Below are 18,333 nucleotides of genomic sequence, written 5' to 3'. Positions count from 1 at the left end.
CAGTGATGCCGGTATTTGGTTAGACTCTTTCTCTCCGATTGTTCTGTCTGAGTTATTTTCATTAGTTACTTCATCCAAACCATCAACATGTTTATTAGACCCCATTCCTACCAGGCTGCTCAAGGAAGCCCTACCATTATTTAATGCTTCGATCTTAAATATGATCAATCTATCTTTGTTAGTTGGCTATGTACCACAGGCTTTTAAGGTGGCAGTAATTAAACCATTACTTAAAAAGCCATCACTTGACCCAGCTATCTTAGCTAACTATAGGCCAATCTCCAACCTTCCTTTTCTCTCAAAAATTCTTGAAAGGGTAGTTGTAAAACAGCTAACTGATCATCTGCAGAGGAATGGTCTATTTGAAGAGTTTCAGTCAGGTTTTAGAATTCATCATAGTACAGAAACAGCATTAGTGAAGGTTACAAATGATCTTCTTATGGCCTCGGACAGTGGACTCATCTCTGTGCTTGTTCTGTTAGACCTCAGTGCTGCTTTTGATACTGTTGACCATAAAATTTTATTACAGAGATTAGAGCATGCCATAGGTATTAAAGGCACTGCGCTGCGGTGGTTTGAATCATATTTGTCTAATAGATTACAATTTGTTCATGTAAATGGGGAATCTTCTTCACAGACTAAAGTTAATTATGGAGTTCCACAAGGTTCTGTGCTAGGACCAATTTTATTCACTTTATACATGCTTCCCTTAGGCAGTATTATTAGACGGTATTGCTTAAATTTTCATTGTTACGCAGATGATACCCAGCTTTATCTATCCATGAAGCCAGAGGACACACACCAATTAGCTAAACTGCAGGATTGTCTTACAGACATAAAGACATGGATGACCTCTAATTTCCTGCTTTTAAACTCAGATAAAACTGAAGTTATTGTACTTGGCCCCACAAATCTTAGAAACATGGTGTCTAACCAGATCCTTACTGTGGATGGCATTACCCTGACCTCTAGTAATACTGTGAGAAATCTTGGAGTCATTTTTGATCAGGATATGTCATTCAAAGCGCATATTAAACAAATATGTAGGACTGCTTTTTTGCATTTACGCAATATCTCTAAAATCAGAAAGGTCTTGTCTCAGAGTGATGCTGAAAAACTAATTCATGCATTTATTTCCTCTAGGCTGGACTATTGTAATTCATTATTATCAGGTTGTCCTAAAAGTTCCCTAAAAAGCCTTCAGTTAATTCAAAATGCTGCAGCTAGAGAACTGACGGGGACTAGAAGGAGAGAGCATATCTCACCCATATTGGCCTCTCTTCATTGGTTTCCTGTTAATTCTAGAATAGAATTTAAAATTCTTCTTCTTACTTATAAGGTTTTGAATAATCAGGTCCCATCTTATCTTAGGGACCTCATAGTACCATATCACCCCAATAGAGCGCTTCGCTCTCAGACTGCAGGCTTACTTGTAGTTCCTAGGGTTTGTAAGAGTAGAATGGGAGGCAGAGCCTTCAGCTTTCAGGCTCCTCTCCTGTGGAACCAGCTCCCAATTCAGATCAGGGAGACAGACACCCTCTCTACTTTTAAGATTAGGCTTAAAACTTTCCTTTTTGCTAAAGCTTATAGTTAGGGCTGGATCAGGTGACCCTGAACCATCCCTTAGTTATGCTGCTATAGACTTAGACTGCTGGGGGGTTCCCATGATGCACTGAGTGTTTCTTTCTCTTTTCGCTCTGTATGCACCACTCTGCATTTAATCATTAGTGATTGATCTCTGCTCCCCTCCACAGCATGTCTTTTTCCTGGTTCTCTCCCTCAGCCCCAACCAGTCCCAGCAGAAGACTGCCCCTCCCTGAGCCTGGTTCTGCTGGAGGTTTCTTCCTGTTAAAAGGGAGTTTTTCCTTCTGTAATTATTGTATGGCTTTGCCTTACAATATAAAGCGCCTTGGGGCAACTGTTTGTTGTGATTTGGCGCTATATAAATAAAATTGATTTTATTTGATTTGACAGTTATGAATTTTTGGAAATTCATTGAGTGTTAAAGATGGAGATTTTTCCTTACTTTGACCTATGATAAAAGTCAAACCCTTTCTAAGCCAAAAGGACCTTGAAAAGGCTATGCTTGCTTTTATCAGCAATGCACTCTATGTTGGTATCACTCTAGGCTCCCTAAACGACTCCAGCTGGTTCAGAATGCTGCTGCTCGCCTTTTGACCAACACCAGGAAGCACAGCCACATCACTCCTGTACTTTACTCCCTGCACTGGCTTCCAGTCCGTTTTAGACTTGATTTTAAACTGTTAATGTTTGTTTTTAAAGCTATAAATGGCATTGCACCTTCTTATTTATGTGACCTGTTAAAAACACACAACCCTGTCAGAGCACTTCGGTCTGCTGACCAAAACTTTCTGTTCCCAGGTCCAGGTTCAAACAATGGGGTGACCGTTCTTTTTGCAGTAGCAGGTCCTAAGTTGTGGAATGCATTACCTCCTGAACTGAGGTCCATTAATACACTCAACAAAAATATAAATGCAACACTTTTTGTTTTGCTCCCATTTTGTATGAGATGAACTCAAAGATCTAAAACTTTTTCCACATACACAATATCACCATTTCCCTCAAATATTGTTCACAAACCAGTCTAAATCTGTGATAGTGAGCACTTCTCCTTTGCTGAGATAATCCATCCCACCTCACAGGTGTGCCATATCAAGATGCTGATTAGACACCATGATTAGTGCACAGGTGTGCCTTAGACTGCCCACAATAACTGCACTACTTTGTACCATTGGAAGTCATGAAACTAAATTTCGGTGTGTATGCCAGAAGGAAGGGTAAAACTCTCAAATGGCGTAATTTGCTGACAGTATACTTTTTGTACAGCAGGCGTGACTCGCCACAGGCGGATAAACAGGTGTAACTGATAATGATACGGCCTAAGTTCTGCAAATGTGCACACAAGCTCACTGGCACGGCTTAAGAGAACCACCATTATTAGTTTCGTCTGGTGCTTTTTTTGCGAGTCAGAATGTCTGTTGTGAAAATATCAATGTGCTGTGTTGTGGCTTCTTGTGTATTCATTGAATGTATTACTTTGTGTAGTTTAGTACAAACTCAGTTTACTGTCATTGTTTACAGCACAGTAAAATTACATGTAAAGTGCTTACAAATATTCTCCCCTCTTTAACTCACTCAACAACAGTGGATTTCCATCAGACTGATGCGTCACTTTGTCTTCTCTTAGGCAGCCTGCTGCACCGTCACTGGAAAGAAGCTTCAGTTCTCTGTCAGTGCAACACCAACAGACGTGGGTGCAGGAAATCCTTTGAAATGCACCGTCAATATAGCTCCACTGGAGCTGCAGGTAAATGCTCAAAGTGTTTTTTGTTGTTGTTGTTTGTTTTTTGTGTGTGTGTGTGAGGAATAACATGGCATCACAAGATTGAATTTTGGAAATTATTTTGATTTATTTTGAAGGGTTTGTATTGTGCAAAATTATATTTCTTTTTCAATCATTTATTGTTACATTTGATTGGATAGTCATGTTAAAAAACTTCAAACTTTCACTGTTCTAAGAACGTGCCTGTGGAACCTCCACTGCTAAGGAAAATTTAAAGGCCCGGTCACACGGCACCTAACGAAGGGCAACGAAGCCCAAATGAAACAAGAAATCTGGACTTTCGTTGACTTTCGTTGGCATCGTTTAACCTTCACACTGAATTGTTCCCGCAGCTGGCGCTTCGTCTGGATTTCTAAACTGTCGAAAAATTGTCCTTCATCTCAGAAAGAACGGTCTGAGACACCTAAACATTGATCCACCCTGCCTCCACTGCACATGCGTCATTTCGGAGCTCAGCAGTTCGCCTGAGACAGAGTCTCTTCACCCAAAGTGATCAAATTAATTAATGAGATTATTAACCATCAGATGATGAGGTAAAACCTCTTAATACATTCTAAAGTCAGTTTTAAGCAGAAACAAGGCCTTTTTAAGCAGAAACCAGGCAATAATCGGTGACACTTTGAAATGACCGACGCGCAGTGAATGCATCAGCTAGCAGCTCGTGTTGCTGTGGCACTCTGATCACTTTCGCCGTCTTTTATGATAAAATAATGCTGAATTTATGTGGCAATGATTGTTGTACAAAAGCTTCAGATATCTGTTGCTGAGATAGATGATGACTGGAGTGCAGTTTTAAGCAGAAACGAGGTGATAATCAGTGAACTGCGGCTAATGATGCATGCACAGCGAATGCAGGACGGACCGATTTTTAGGGGGGACCGTTCGGTTGGTGACACCAGCCTTGGTTTTAGAAATAACCTGCGTTGGACTGGTATCCTGTCCATGGGGAGTTGTGGACTCTCATACGCTTGACGCTACGGAGCCCAGAGATGGGCACCAGCACCAACGGGCCTAAGGGCTTAGATAGGGCTTACTTTGTAGGGCAAAGTCTTTAGGATCCTGGTGCTTCCTGCCTTACTGTAGGGTTGTGAGACTAACCAAATGGATTCTAACCGATGATTTAAGGTGACGACTTGATCTCTTCCCTTCTCTGTCAGTGCAACACTAACAAATGGGGCTGCAGGAGATCCTTTGAAATGTACCATCAAGGTGTCTTTGGTACCGCTTGACTTTGTATCAAATGAGTGGTTAGTTGGGGAGACCAAGCTGAGGAGTATAGGTGCCATGAGGACTGCACAAATGTGATCCATCCACTCGTACACAATCTGCCATGCAGGAGAGTAAACTCGTAAACCGTTATAAACTGTGCACAGCTTTGTGCAAGTGCGAAAAGACAATTTCAAAATCTATGTCTTTCATTAATTATGTGAACTTCACGTGAACATTGCACAAACAAATAAAAAACACTGAGTGCGAGTGTGTGTGATTGTAACAGCGCACCACATCACAGTGCAGCTCATTGGAACAATTATAATGAGATGTTAAATCTATCATACACATACCTTTACAGCTACTCATAAGAAGAAAAGAACATCCAAGCCATTACAATATAAACATTACAAATAATTACCTTTTAGACTGTTCCAAATGCATTCTCTACCTCATTGGGGGGTGAGGGGGGTCCTTTCTGCTTCCTGAAGTGATTAGAGGTGTTTTTATCAGCCAAACTCAGAGAAAATGATTAATCTGCTATGAAATAATTATTTTATATACTCAGTGTCTAGCGGCACAAAGTGCAGCATCCATCTGGGAACACAGCGGGTGGCATTATCACAATGAAGTGTGTGGGAGTGCGAACCCAAAATACGTGCAAGTGTCAAGGCGCATCATCTCTTGCATTGTGAGGTAGTATCAGCTTTGATATTTTGGCCATGTGGCCCATTTATCTGTGCATGATCCGTTGACATTGACCGAACGGCTCCCCTAAAAATTGGTCCTCCTGCCTTCACTGCGCATTCGTCATTTCGGAGCGTCAGCAGCAATTCACCGATTATCACCTCGTTTCTGCTTCAAACTGCACTCCAGTCGTCCTCTATCTCAGCGACAGATATCTGAAGCTTTTGTACAACAATCATTCATTTACACATAAGTTCAGCATTATTTCATAATAAAAGAGGGGGCATCGCAATAACAGCACGTCTAAGTCTGACGTGCTGCGACGTTTCTGCTTAAAACTGACTTTAGAATGATTCAAGAGGTTTTACTTTGTTATCTGATGGTTAATAATCACATTAATTCCCTTTGATGGCTTTGGGTGTAGAGTCAGACTCAGACGTGCTGCTGTGGCGTCACTTCAGGCAGGAATATTACTGGGTAAATCTCTCTCTGGCTTGAATAAACACTGCCAATTCCATTTCCAATAAGGCTAGAAAACACACAGGGTGTGCCCCAAATGCACCTTCAGAATTCTAATGCTGTTATTGCACAGATGTGGAATGACTACATAGTTTTACCTGGAAATTGCAGTTATTGCTCCATAATGGCAAAATCTAATGTGGCTCTTTTACAAAGTAAGACTCGCCTGTACACTTACACAATACTGTTACCTCACCAAACACAAGCAGTGCCTAAGTGAAGTAGATGTATCATGAGAAAGTGGATATGTTGGGATTTGTAAGACATAGTGTAAATAGAGCTCTGCTAAGAATTCCCCCTGATTCCATATTAAATCATCACTGTTGTATGGATATAAGCAGCTATGCAAACTAACCCAATTGTATTAAGGCTATTTTTAAACAAATAAGGTACTTGTCTCTCACTGTGCGCCCGAGCTTGCTGTGCCATAAATATAACCTGAGTGAGAGGCTAGGCAGCTACAAGTGAGGATTAGAGTCAGTTCATTTTTGTTTTGGTTGTGGACCAGCTGTTGTTGCAGGTTTATAAAAGAAGCCTTGTGTGTCTGTTTCAGATTAGTCTGGAAAAGCCAGAGGGCCACTTCAAAAGTCAACATCCATTCACAGAAACATTTGTTGGCTGGAATGATCCAGGTCTATTATAGTATGACTGCAGCATATATATATATATATGCCGTGACTATCCAGGGTTGGGACCAGGAAGCAGAGTTGTAGTCTTACACACCTCTCTGCAGCTTCTCTCCCCCTGCCATCCCCTCATTACCCCATCCCCGTAGAGACGGTGCCTGCTCCCAGACCAATAACCAGCAAAAATTTATTTAAGCATAAAAATTCAAAAAGAAAAAATAATATAGCACCTTCAACTGCACCACAGACTAAAACAGTTAAATGTGGTCTATTAAACATTAGATCTCTCTTCTAAGTCCCTGTTAGTAAATGATATAATAATTGATCAACATATTGATTTATTCTGCCTTACAGAAACCTGGTTACAGCAGGATGAATATGTTAGTTTAAATGAGTCAACACCCCCGAGTCACACTAACTGCCAGAATGCTCGTAGCACGGGCCGAGGCGGAGGATTAGCAGCAATCTTCCATTCCAGCTTATTAATTAATCCAAAACCCAGACAGAGCTTTAATTCATTTGAAAGCTTGACTCTTAGTCTTGTCCATCCAAATTGGCAGTCCCAAAAACCAGTTTTATTTGTTATTATCTATCGTCCACCTGGTCGTTACTGTGAGTTTCTCTGTGAATTTTCAGACCTTTTGTCTGACTTAGTGCTTAGCTCAGATAAGATAATTATAGTGGGCGATTTTAACATCCACACAGATGCTGAGAATGACAGCTTCAACACTGCATTTAATCTATTATTAGACTCTATTGCCTTTGCTCAAAATGTAAATGAGTCCACCCACCACTTTAATCATATCTTAGATCTTGTTCTGACTTATGGTATGGAAATAGAAGACTTAACAGTATTCCCTGAAAACTCCCTTCTGTCTGATCATTTCTTAATAACATTTACATTTACTCTGATGGACTACCCAGCAGTGGGGAATAAGTTTCATTACACTAGAAGTCTTTCAGAAAGCGCTGTAACTAGGTTTAAGGATATGATTCCTTCTTTATGTTCTCTAATGCCATATACCAACACAGTGCAAAGTAGCTACCTAAACTCTGTAAGTGAGATAGAGTATCTCGTCAATAGTTTTACATCCTCATTGAAGACAACTTTGGATGCTGTAGCTCCTCTGAAAAAGAGAGCTTTAAATCAGAAGTGCCTGACTCCATGGTATAACTCACAAACTCGTAGCTTAAAGCAGATAACCCGTAAGTTGGAGAGGAAATGGCGTCTCACTAATTTAGAAGATCTTCACTTAGCCTGGAAAATGAGTCTGTTGCTCTATAAAAAAGCCCTCCGTAAAGCTAGGACATCTTTCTACTCATCACTAATTGAAGAAAATAAGAACAACTCCAGGTTTCTTTTCAGCACTGTAGCCAGGCTGACAAAGAGTCAGCGCTCTATTGAGCTGAGTATTCCATTAACTTTAACTAGTAATGACTTCATGACTTTCTTTGCTAACAAAATTTTAACTATTAGAAAAACAATTACTCATAACCATCCCAAAGACGTATCGTTATCTTTGGCTGCTTTCAGTGATGCCGGTATTTGGTTAGACTCTTTCTCTCCGATTGTTCTGTCTGAGTTATTTTCATTAGTTACTTCATCCAAACCATCAACATGTTTATTAGACCCCATTCCTACCAGGCTGCTCAAGGAAGCCCTACCATTATTTAATGCTTCGATCTTAAATATGATCAATCTATCTTTGTTAGTTGGCTATGTACCACAGGCTTTTAAGGTGGCAGTAATTAAACCATTACTTAAAAAGCCATCACTTGACCCAGCTATCTTAGCTAATTATAGGCCAATCTCCAACCTTCCTTTTCTCTCAAAAATTCTTGAAAGGGTAGTTGTAAAACAGCTAACTGATCATCTGCAGAGGAATGGTCTATTTGAAGAGTTTCAGTCAGGTTTTAGAATTCATCATAGTACAGAAACAGCATTAGTGAAGGTTACAAATGATCTTCTTATGGCCTCGGAGAGTGGGCTCATCTCTGTGCTTGTTCTGTTAGACCTCAGTGCTGCTTTTGATACTGTTGACCATAAAATTTTATTACAGAGATTAGAGCATGCCATAGGTATTAAAGGCACTGCGCTGCGGTGGTTTGAATCATATTTGTCTAATAGATTACAATTTGTTCATGTAAATGGGGAATTTTCTTCACAGACTAAAGTTAATTATGGAGTTCCACAAGGTTCTGTGCTAGGACCAATTTTATTCACTTTATACATGCTTCCCTTAGGCAGTATTATTAGACGGTATTGCTTAAATTTTCATTGTTACGCAGATGATACCCAGCTTTATCTATCCATGAAGCCAGAGGACACAAACCAATTAGCTAAACTGCAGGATTGTCTTACAGACATAAAGACATGGATGACCTCTAATTTCCTGCTTTTAAACTCAGATAAAACTGAAGTTATTGTACTTGGCCCCACAAATCTTAGAAACATGGTGTCTAACCAGATCCTTACTCTGGATGGCATTACCCTGACCTCTAGTAATACTGTGAGAAATCTTGGAGTCATTTTTGATCAGGATATGTCATTCAAAGCGCATATTAAACAAATATGTAGGACTGCTTTTTTGCATTTACGCAATATCTCTAAAATTAGAAAGGTCTTGTCTCAGAGTGATGCTGAAAAACTAATTCATGCATTTATTTCCTCTAGGCTGGACTATTGTAATTCATTATTATCAGGTTGTCCTAAAAGTTCCCTAAAAAGCCTTCAGTTAATTCAAAATGCTGCAGCTAGAGTACTGGCGGGGACTAGAAGGAGAGAGCATATCTCACCCATATTGGCCTCTCTTCATTGGCTTCCTGTTAATTCTAGAATAGAATTTAAAATTCTTCTTCTTACTTATAAGGTTTTGAATAATCAGGTCCCATCTTATCTTAGGGACCTCGTAGTACCATATCACCCCAATAGAGCGCTTCGCTCTCAGACTGCAGGCTTACTTGTAGTTCCTAGGGTTTGTAAGAGTAGAATGGGAGGCAGAGCCTTCAGCTTTCAGGCTCCTCTCCTGTGGAACCAGCTCCCAATTCAGATCAGGGAGACAGACACCCTCTCTACTTTTAAGATTAGGCTTAAAACTTTCTTTTTTGCTAAAGCTTATAGTTAGGGCTGGATCAGGTGACCCTGAACCATCCCTTAGTTATGCTGCTATAGACGTAGACTGCTGGGGGGTTCCCATGATGCACTGAGTGTTTCTTTCTCTTTTTGCTCTGTATGCACCACTCTGCATTTAATCATTAGTGATCGATCTCTGCTCTCCTCCACAGCATGTCTTTTTCCTGGTTCTCTCCCTCAGCCCCAACCAGTCCCAGCAGAAGACTGCCCCTCCCTGAGCCTGGTTCTGCTGGAGGTTTCTTCCTGTTAAAAGGGAGTTTTTCCTTCCCACTGTAGCCAAGTGCTTGCTCACAGGGGGTCGTTTTGACCGTTGGGGTTTTACATAATTATTGTATGGCCTTGCCTTACAATATAAAGCGCCTTGGGGCAACTGTTTGTTGTGATTTGGCGCTATATAAAAAAAAAAAAATTGAAAAAAATTGAATTGATTGATATATATATAATATGAAGCGTCCAGCCCCTCTCCAGGAGTTGGGTACCAGAGCCCAAGCTGTGAGTGAAGGTGAGCCCGACTATCTCTGGTTGGTATCTCTCAACCTCCCGCACAAGCTCAGGCTCCTCCCCCCCCAGCGAGGTGACATTCCACGTCCCAACAACCAGGGGCTGTGAGCATGGACCGGGCCGCCGGGCCACCCGCCCTCGACCGCCACCCAATCCTCTCTGCACCTGACCCCCATGGCCCCCTCTGCAGGTGGTGAACCCACAGGAGGGCGGGGCTATGTCGCTCTTTCCGGCTGAGCCTGGCCAGGCCCCATGGGCTCCACCTCCAAATCCGAGGCCATGGTTCTCGACCGGAAAAAGGTGCTTTGCCCTCTTCAGGTCGGTGGAGTGTCCTTGCCTCAGGTGGAGGAGTTTAAGTATCTCGGGGTCTTGTTCACAAGTGAGGGACGGATGGAGTGTGAGATCGATAGACGGATCGGTGCAGCATCTGCAGTGATGCAGTCGCTGTATCGGGCCGTCGTGGTGAAGATAGAACTGAGTAGGGGGGCAAAACTCTTGATTTACCGATCGATCTACATTCCGATCCTCACCTATGGTCATGAGAGTTGGCTCATGACCGAAAGAACAAGATCACGAGTACAAGCGGCCGAGATGAGTTTCCTCCGCAGGGTGGCTGGGCGCTCCCTTAGAGATAGGGTGAAGAAAATGGATGGATGGATGGATGGATGGGGATATATATATATATATATATATATATATATATATATATATATATATATATATATAAGCATAGCATATGTCTAGGAAATAAATTTATGGCTGGATTGAAAGCTGAAAGGTTGAAGTTTTTCATACCAATGTCAATATTGGCCCTGCATTTTGTCAGTCTAGCATAAAGTCGCTGCACCTGTTTGACACTCTTGGTCTGGTGCCAAAACGCAATAATTTTTTTTCGCTGTAGTTTTGTTAATCTTGGCATTTTCCTGAGTCTTGCTTGGCATCAACATAAACTTCAGGGTCTCTGCAAGTAAAAAAGAAACATAAGTGATTAAGTTTGTAGCATTTAAGGGTCAAACCAAGTGTTTTAAATGTTGTATATTTTTTGGGACACCCTATATATATGTATGTATGTTATTTGTATGCAATATACTCGTATGTATGTTAAAAAATAAACAAAATTCACAGTGAAAACAAATATACATGATGTAATACATATTAAATAAAAATATCAAAGCCAAACTTATAAAACGCAAAAGTTGGGGCACTCTGTATCATCTCTTTTACAGCCAGTTTTATTTAGATAAATCAGGGGATGGATACCATACTGTTTATATCTCTTAATGATTGATGTGTGTAAAGTCCAAGACATATTCAGTGACTTGTAAATGTTCATGTATCTGTCCTGACTTGTCTAAAGAAAACTGGCTGTAAAAGTGATGATAAAGGGTGCCTTTACTTATGCATTCACTTATTTTCGCTGCAGTGTTAGTACTACTACTAATAATAATAATAATAATAATAATGATAACTACAACCCCTGGCAAAAATTATGGAATCACCGGCCTCAGAGGATGTTCATTCAGTTGTATAATTTTGTAGGAAAAAAGGAGATCACAGACATGACACAAAACTAAAGTCATTTCAAATGGCAACTTTCTGGCTTTAAGAAACACTGTAAGAAATCAAGAAAAAAATTGTGGCAGTCAGTAACGGTTACTTTTTTAGACCAAGCAGAGGAAAAAAATATGGAATCACTCAATTCTGAGGAAAAAATTATGGAATCACCCTGTAAATTTTCATCCCCAAAACTAACACCTGCATCAAATCAGATCTGCTCGTTAGTCTGCATCTAAAAAGGAGTGATCACACCTTGGAGATCGGTTGCACCAAGTGGACTGACATGAATCATGGCTCCAACACGAGAGATGTCAATTGAAACAAAGGAGAGGATTATCAAACTCTTAAAAGAGGGTAAATCATCACGCAATGTTGCAAAAGATGTTGGTTGTTCACAGTCAGCTGTGTCTAAACTCTGGACTAAATACAAACAACATGGGAAGGTTGTTAAAGGCAAACATACTGGTAGACCAAGGAAGACATCAAAGCGTCAAGACAGAAAATTTAAAGCAATATGTCTCAAAAATCGAAAATGCACAACAAAACAAATGAGGAACGAATGGGAGGAAACTGGAGTCAATGTCTGTGACCGAACTGTAAGAAACCACCTAAAGGAAATGGGATTTACATACAGAAAAGCTAAACGAAAGCCATCATTAACACCTAAACAGAAAAAAACAAGGTTACAATGGGCTAAGGAAAAGCAATCGTGGACTGTGGATGACTGGATGAAAGTCATATTCAGTGATGAATCTCGAATCTGCATTGGGCAAGGTGATGATGCTGGAACTTTTGTTTGGTGCCGTTCCAATGAGATTTATAAAGATGACTGCCTGAAGAGAACATGTAAATTTCCACAGTCATTGATGATATGGGGCTGCATGTCAGGTAAAGGCACTGGGGAGATGGCTGTCATTACATCATCAATAAATGCACAAGTTTACGTTGATATTTTGGACACTTTTCTTATCCCATCAATTGAAAGGATGTTTGGGGATGATGAAATCATTTTTCAAGATGATAATGCATCTTGCCATAGAGCAAAAACTGTGAAAACATTCCTTGCAAAAAGACACATAGGGTCAATGTCATGGCCTGCAAATAGTCCAGATCTTAATCCAATTGAAAATCTTTGGTGGAAGTTGAAGAAAATGGTCCATGACAAGGCTCCAACCTGCAAAGCTGATCTGGCAACAGCAATCAGAGAAAGTTGGAGCCAGATTGATGAAGAGTACTGTTTGTCACTCATTAAGTCCATGCCTCAGAGACTGCAAGCTGTTAGAAAAGCCAGAGGTGGTGCAACAAAATACTAGTGATGTGTTGGAGCGTTCTTTTGTTTTTCATGATTCCATCATTTATTCCTCAGAATTGAGTGATTCCATATTTTTTTCCTCTGCTTGGTCTAAAAAGTAACCGTTACTGACTGCCACAATTTTTTTCCCTGATTTCTTATAGTGTTTCTTAAAGCCAGAAAGTTGCCATTTGAAATGACTTTAGTTTTGTGTCATGTCTGTGATCTGCTTTTTTTCTACAAAATTAAACAACTGAATGAACATCCTCCGAGGCCGGTGATTCCATCATTTTTGCCAGGGGTTGTATAATAATGGTAATTTATATATCAAGCATGTGATGTAGAAGAATTTACAAAAAGGTCATTGCAGTAAAACATCAAACCACCACAACAGCAAAAAATTCTGTATCCATAAGAATGGCTAGAAATAGATTAATTAATTTTTTGGGGTTCATATTTTAATATTGACAAGTCTGAGTTTTTTATGTCATTAATGGTAAGAATATGTTTATGAGGTGAAAGTTGAAATGTTCCATTCTCGTTGAATGGAACATTTAAACTTTCACCGAATGAAATACTCTTTTCATTGCACAAATGAAAAAACATTAATTATTTGTGTTATACAACGCCTAAAATAGATCCTTGTCATTTGATGTTTTATTAATTTCTAAACAAGAGAAAAGGGCTGACATTTTGGCGTCACTGGTACTTTGAGGTCAAGAGGTTCAAAACAGTCCAAAATGAACTTTAAATAGCCATCCAATCCAAAATTGGTCTCAGTCAACTGGCAAAAACAGTCAGATAGTTTGAAAACAATCCAATCCAAAATTGTTTGACGTACAGCGGCTTATGGTGTACTGGATTTGTTTCCTTCTGTTTGAAGTAGGGCTGCCACAAATGATTATTTTGATAATCGACTAGTCTGCAGTTATTTTTGCGATTAGTTGAGTAATTGGACCATACAAAAATTGTGGCTTAATGCACCAACATGCAGCTGCTCTTATATAACCATCATTCGCTTCAAGGTTGAAGTGTTTAAGGTATGTGAGAACTAAAAATAAAGACAATTAAGATGATACTTCATTCAATTTTTACCCCGCCATGTATGTTTTAAACTAAGTGCCGTCACCGTGTCAAGGTGGTCACGGCGTGCAATGGTGAAAAACATATGGAACCCAAATTGCAGGGTAAATGGAACCAAAATGGCAAATGGGAGGAATGATCCATATCATGTGACATACAAACAACCACTCAAATAACATAATACCAATTATGTGTTATGTTACCCATTAAGAGAGCTGGTGCAGTAGTTTGACTTTTTCCCTCCCAGTCCTGATATGTACAATACAGCGCAATCTCAGTACTCATGCGATGCTCTTGTATTTTCCTCATTGACTGTGTTTGTAGAAAATTAAGTTGGCATGAACACATATGTGTGCCTTTCCTAGCACATAAATAGTAAATGGACTGCATTTATAGCACTTTTCCATCTGCATCAGACACTCAAAGCGCTTTAGAAATAATGCCTCACATTCACCCCGATATCAGGGTGCTCCCATACAAGGTGCTCATTACACCCTGGGAGCAATAGGGGATTGAAGACCTTGCCCAAGGGCCCTTAGTGATTTTCCAGTCAGGCTGGGATTTGAACCAAGGATCTTCTGGTCTCAAGCCAATGCCTTAACCACTAGACCATCACCTCCCCATATTAACAACAACGTGGGGTTATCTCGTGTGTAGCATTTCCATTTTTATGCAACTTGTGATAGTGTGCGTCACGTTTGTGTATCATGGTTCGACTTTTCTCGTCTTCAGTTGGAGGCATCATCTTTCAGCCTCAGGGTGAACTCGAGTTTGTCTGCCTCATTATTTATTTATTTAACCTTTATTTAACCAGGTTAATCTCATTGAGATCGAGACCTTTTTTGCAAGGGAGACCTGGAAAATGATAAAGTTTCCAATTCACCTAACCTACATGTCTTCAAACGGGGGAGGAAAGCGGAGCGCCCATAGAAAACCCCCACAAACACGGGGAGAACATGTGAACTCAACAAAGAAAGGCCACAGCTGGGAATTGAACCCATGACTTTCTTGCTGTGAGGCAACAGTGCTAACCATAAAAGCTCATCGCATTGATGCCATTCCACATTAACCAATGCTCTGAATTGTAAACAAGTACAAATCTCTTCTGGGTGCGGTGTTCTGAAAGAAGAAGACTGCCCCTCCCTGGGCCTGGTTCTGCTGGAGGTTTCTTCCTGTTAAAAGGGAGTTTTTCCTTCCCACTGTAGCCAAGTGCTTGCTCACAGGGGGTCGTTTTGACCGTTGGGGTTTTACATCATTATTGTATGGCCTTGCCTTACAATATAAAGCGCCTTGGGGCAACTGTTTGTTGTGATTTGGCGCTATATAAAAAAAAAATTGATTGATTGATTGATTGATTGTAACAACCATGATTTTTTGTTTAAAAATAAATATTATCCAAGAGGGTTGAGTGTTTTTACATGTCGGATTATAAGAGTGTGATTGGTGGTTCTTGTTTGTACTGTCTTCAGCATTGTTATTTTGCCTTGAGTAATTTGCTATTGGAATGAGGGGTATTAAAAAGGAAGCCAAAACTTCATTTAATGTGGCGACTGAAGGACACGGCGATCAGATATCTCTGCTGACGCATGACAGTCACTTTGTTAGTACAACATCTCAGAGTGTAGAGATTTTAAATAAACATCTGTGGAGTTTTGGGCTTTGTTGGTCAAAGCTTTTGGCATATTTGGTTGTGTGTCAAATAAGTGTGTTCAATTTCATATATTAATCCTTGTGTTTAGTGTTTTATACAGAGTGGGGGGGGTGACCAAGTCGTTAGTGCACTTGGTTTCAGTGCGTAAGGTTCCCGGTTCAAATCCCACTCATGCCACATTTCTCCACGTAATGTGGAGTTGCGTCATGAAGGGTATCCGGCGTAAAACTTGTGCCAATTCAACATGCAGATCCACCTTGAATCTGCTGTGGCGACTCCGAGTGGGAGCAGCCAAAAGGACTTACTTTTTTATTCAGTGCTTTATGCCGGAAAGTATTCACAGCGCTTAACTTTTTCCACAGTTTGTTATGTTGCAGCAGGAGTGCCCAACGGTTTTTGGACCGAGATCTACTTTTAAAGTTGACAGTGTTTTGAGATATACCAAGACATATCGAAAACCATAGCATAGCCACAGTGTATTGTGCACCAATATAGTAACACAATTTCAATAAAGTTTTAACAATAATAATACATTATTGACATGAATGTGTTTGGTGCAAAGAATAAGCAATAAGTAGTCCTAGGACTGGCCTGTAACAACACAACGACAATCAACTCAAATGACACAATGCCTACTTAAAGTTGGAAAAGTTGTTGCCTACCTTAGTGGGACTTCTGGCACTGAGATGAGGCAAGAAGTAAGAAAGGCTAAATCCAAAAGCTGGGCATATTCAGCATGGTGTGAACTTTCAGATATTCTTTAAGTTCTGGCAACAATTCAGAAAACCGTTGCAGAACTTTACCACTGCTGAGCCACCTAACATCTGTGTGCAGCACTCCTCCAGTTGCATACAGAAAAAGGAAAAATAAAAAATGAAACCCCAAACACTGCCATCTTCATCAAAGACAGTAAAATGCAGTATTAATAGTGTAGTCACAGTTTATCTCAGTATTACAGTAGTGTTCAGAATAATAGCAGTGCTATGTGACTAAAAAGATTAATCCAGGTTTTGAGTATATTTCTTATTGTTACATGGGAAACAAGGTACCAGTAGATTCAGTAGATTCTCACAAATCCAACAAGACCAAGCATTCATGATATTCACACTCTTAAGGCTATGAAATTGGGCTATTAGTAAAAAAAAAGTAGAAAAGGGGGTGTTCACAATAATAGTAGCATCTGCTGTTGACGCTACAAACTCAAAACTATTATGTTCAAACTGCTTTTTTAGCAATCCTGTGAATCACTAAACTAGTATTTAGTTGTATAACCACAGTTTTTCATGATTTCTTCACATCTGCGAGGCGTTCATTTTGTTGGTTTGGAACCAAGATTTTGCTGGTTTACTAGTGTGCTTGGGGTCATTGTCTTGTTGAAACACCCATTTCAAGGGCATGTCCTCTTCAGCATAAGGCAACATGACCTCTTCAAGTATTTTGACATATCCAAACTGATCCATGATACCTGGTATGTGATATATAGGCCCAACACCATAGTAGGAGAAACATGCCATAACCTCTTCTGCACGTCTTTTATTTAACAGAGGGACTTTGCGGGGGATTCTTGCAAATAAATTAGCTTTACACAGGCGTCTTCTAACTGTCACAGCACTTACAGGTAACTCCAGACTGTCTTTGATCATCCTGGAGCTGATCAATGGGTGAGCCTTTGCCATTGTGGTTATTCTTCTATCCATTTTGATGGTTGTTTTCCGTTTTCTTCCACGCGTCTCTGTTTTTTTTGTCCATTTTAAAGCATTGGAGATCATTGAAGATGAACAGCCTATAATTTTTTGCACCTGCGTATAAGTTTTCCCCTCTCCAATCAACTTTTTAATCAAACTACGCTGTTCTCCTGAACAATGTCTTGAACGTCCTATTTTCCTCAGGCTTTCAAAGAGAAAAGCATGTTCAACAGGTGCTGGCTTCATCCTTAAATAGAGGACACCTGATTCACACCTGTTTGTTCCACAAAACTGACGAACTCACTGACTGAATGTCACACTACTATTATTGTGAACACCCCTTTTTCTACTTTTTTTTTTACTAAGAGCCCAATTTCATAGCCTTAAGAGTGTGCATATCATGAATGCTTGGTCTTGTTGGATTTGTGAGTATCTACTGAATCTACTGGTACCTTGTTTCCCATGTTGCTTTAGACGTAGACTGTGGGGGGGTTCCCATGATGCACTGTTTCTTTCTCTTTTTGCTCCGTATGCATCACTCTGCATTTAATCATTAGTGATCGATCTCTTTTTCCTGGTTCTTTCCCTCAGCCCCAACCAGTCTCAGCAGAAGACTGCCCCTCCCTGAGCCTGGTTCTGCTGGAGGTTTCTTCCTGTTAAAAGGGAGTTTTTCCTTCCCACTGTGGCCAAGTGCTTGCTCATAGGGGGCCGTTTTGACCGTTGGGGTTTTTCATAATTATTGTATGGCCTTGCCTTGCAATGTGGAGCGCCTTGGGGCAACTGTTTGTTGTGATTTGGCGCTATATAAGAAAAAAGTTGATTGATTGATTGATGTAACAATAAGAAATATACTCAAAACCTGGATTAATCTTTTTAGTCACATAGCACTACTATTATTCTGAACACTACTGTATATTTATAAACGGTTACAGGAACGGATACACGAACACATGAAAAATAAAAAAGAAAATTTCTAAACATGGTCATCATTAACAAAAGCAGTAAATCACAGAATTGATAGTCAGTT

At 40.1% G+C, this 18,333-nt stretch overlaps 1 protein-coding gene across 1 annotated transcript in view; it reads left to right on the top strand.

Annotated features, from left to right (window-relative positions):
• LOC117518005 (C2 domain-containing protein 2) overlaps positions 1–18,333 on the top strand; it is a 170,063-nt gene that overhangs the window by 72,274 nt on the left and 79,456 nt on the right. Inside the window, exon 2 of the mRNA XM_034179120.1 lies at positions 3,209–3,328. Within this exon, the coding sequence (XP_034035011.1) occupies positions 3,209–3,328 (120 nt within the window). The remainder of the gene's footprint in view (positions 1–3,208; positions 3,329–18,333) is intronic.

The sequence above is a fragment of the Thalassophryne amazonica genome, chromosome 9, assembly GCF_902500255.1.
Source record: "Thalassophryne amazonica chromosome 9, fThaAma1.1, whole genome shotgun sequence".
Lineage (NCBI taxonomy): Eukaryota > Metazoa > Chordata > Actinopteri > Batrachoidiformes > Batrachoididae > Thalassophryne > Thalassophryne amazonica.
This window is presented reverse-complemented; position numbering and strand designations above follow the sequence as displayed.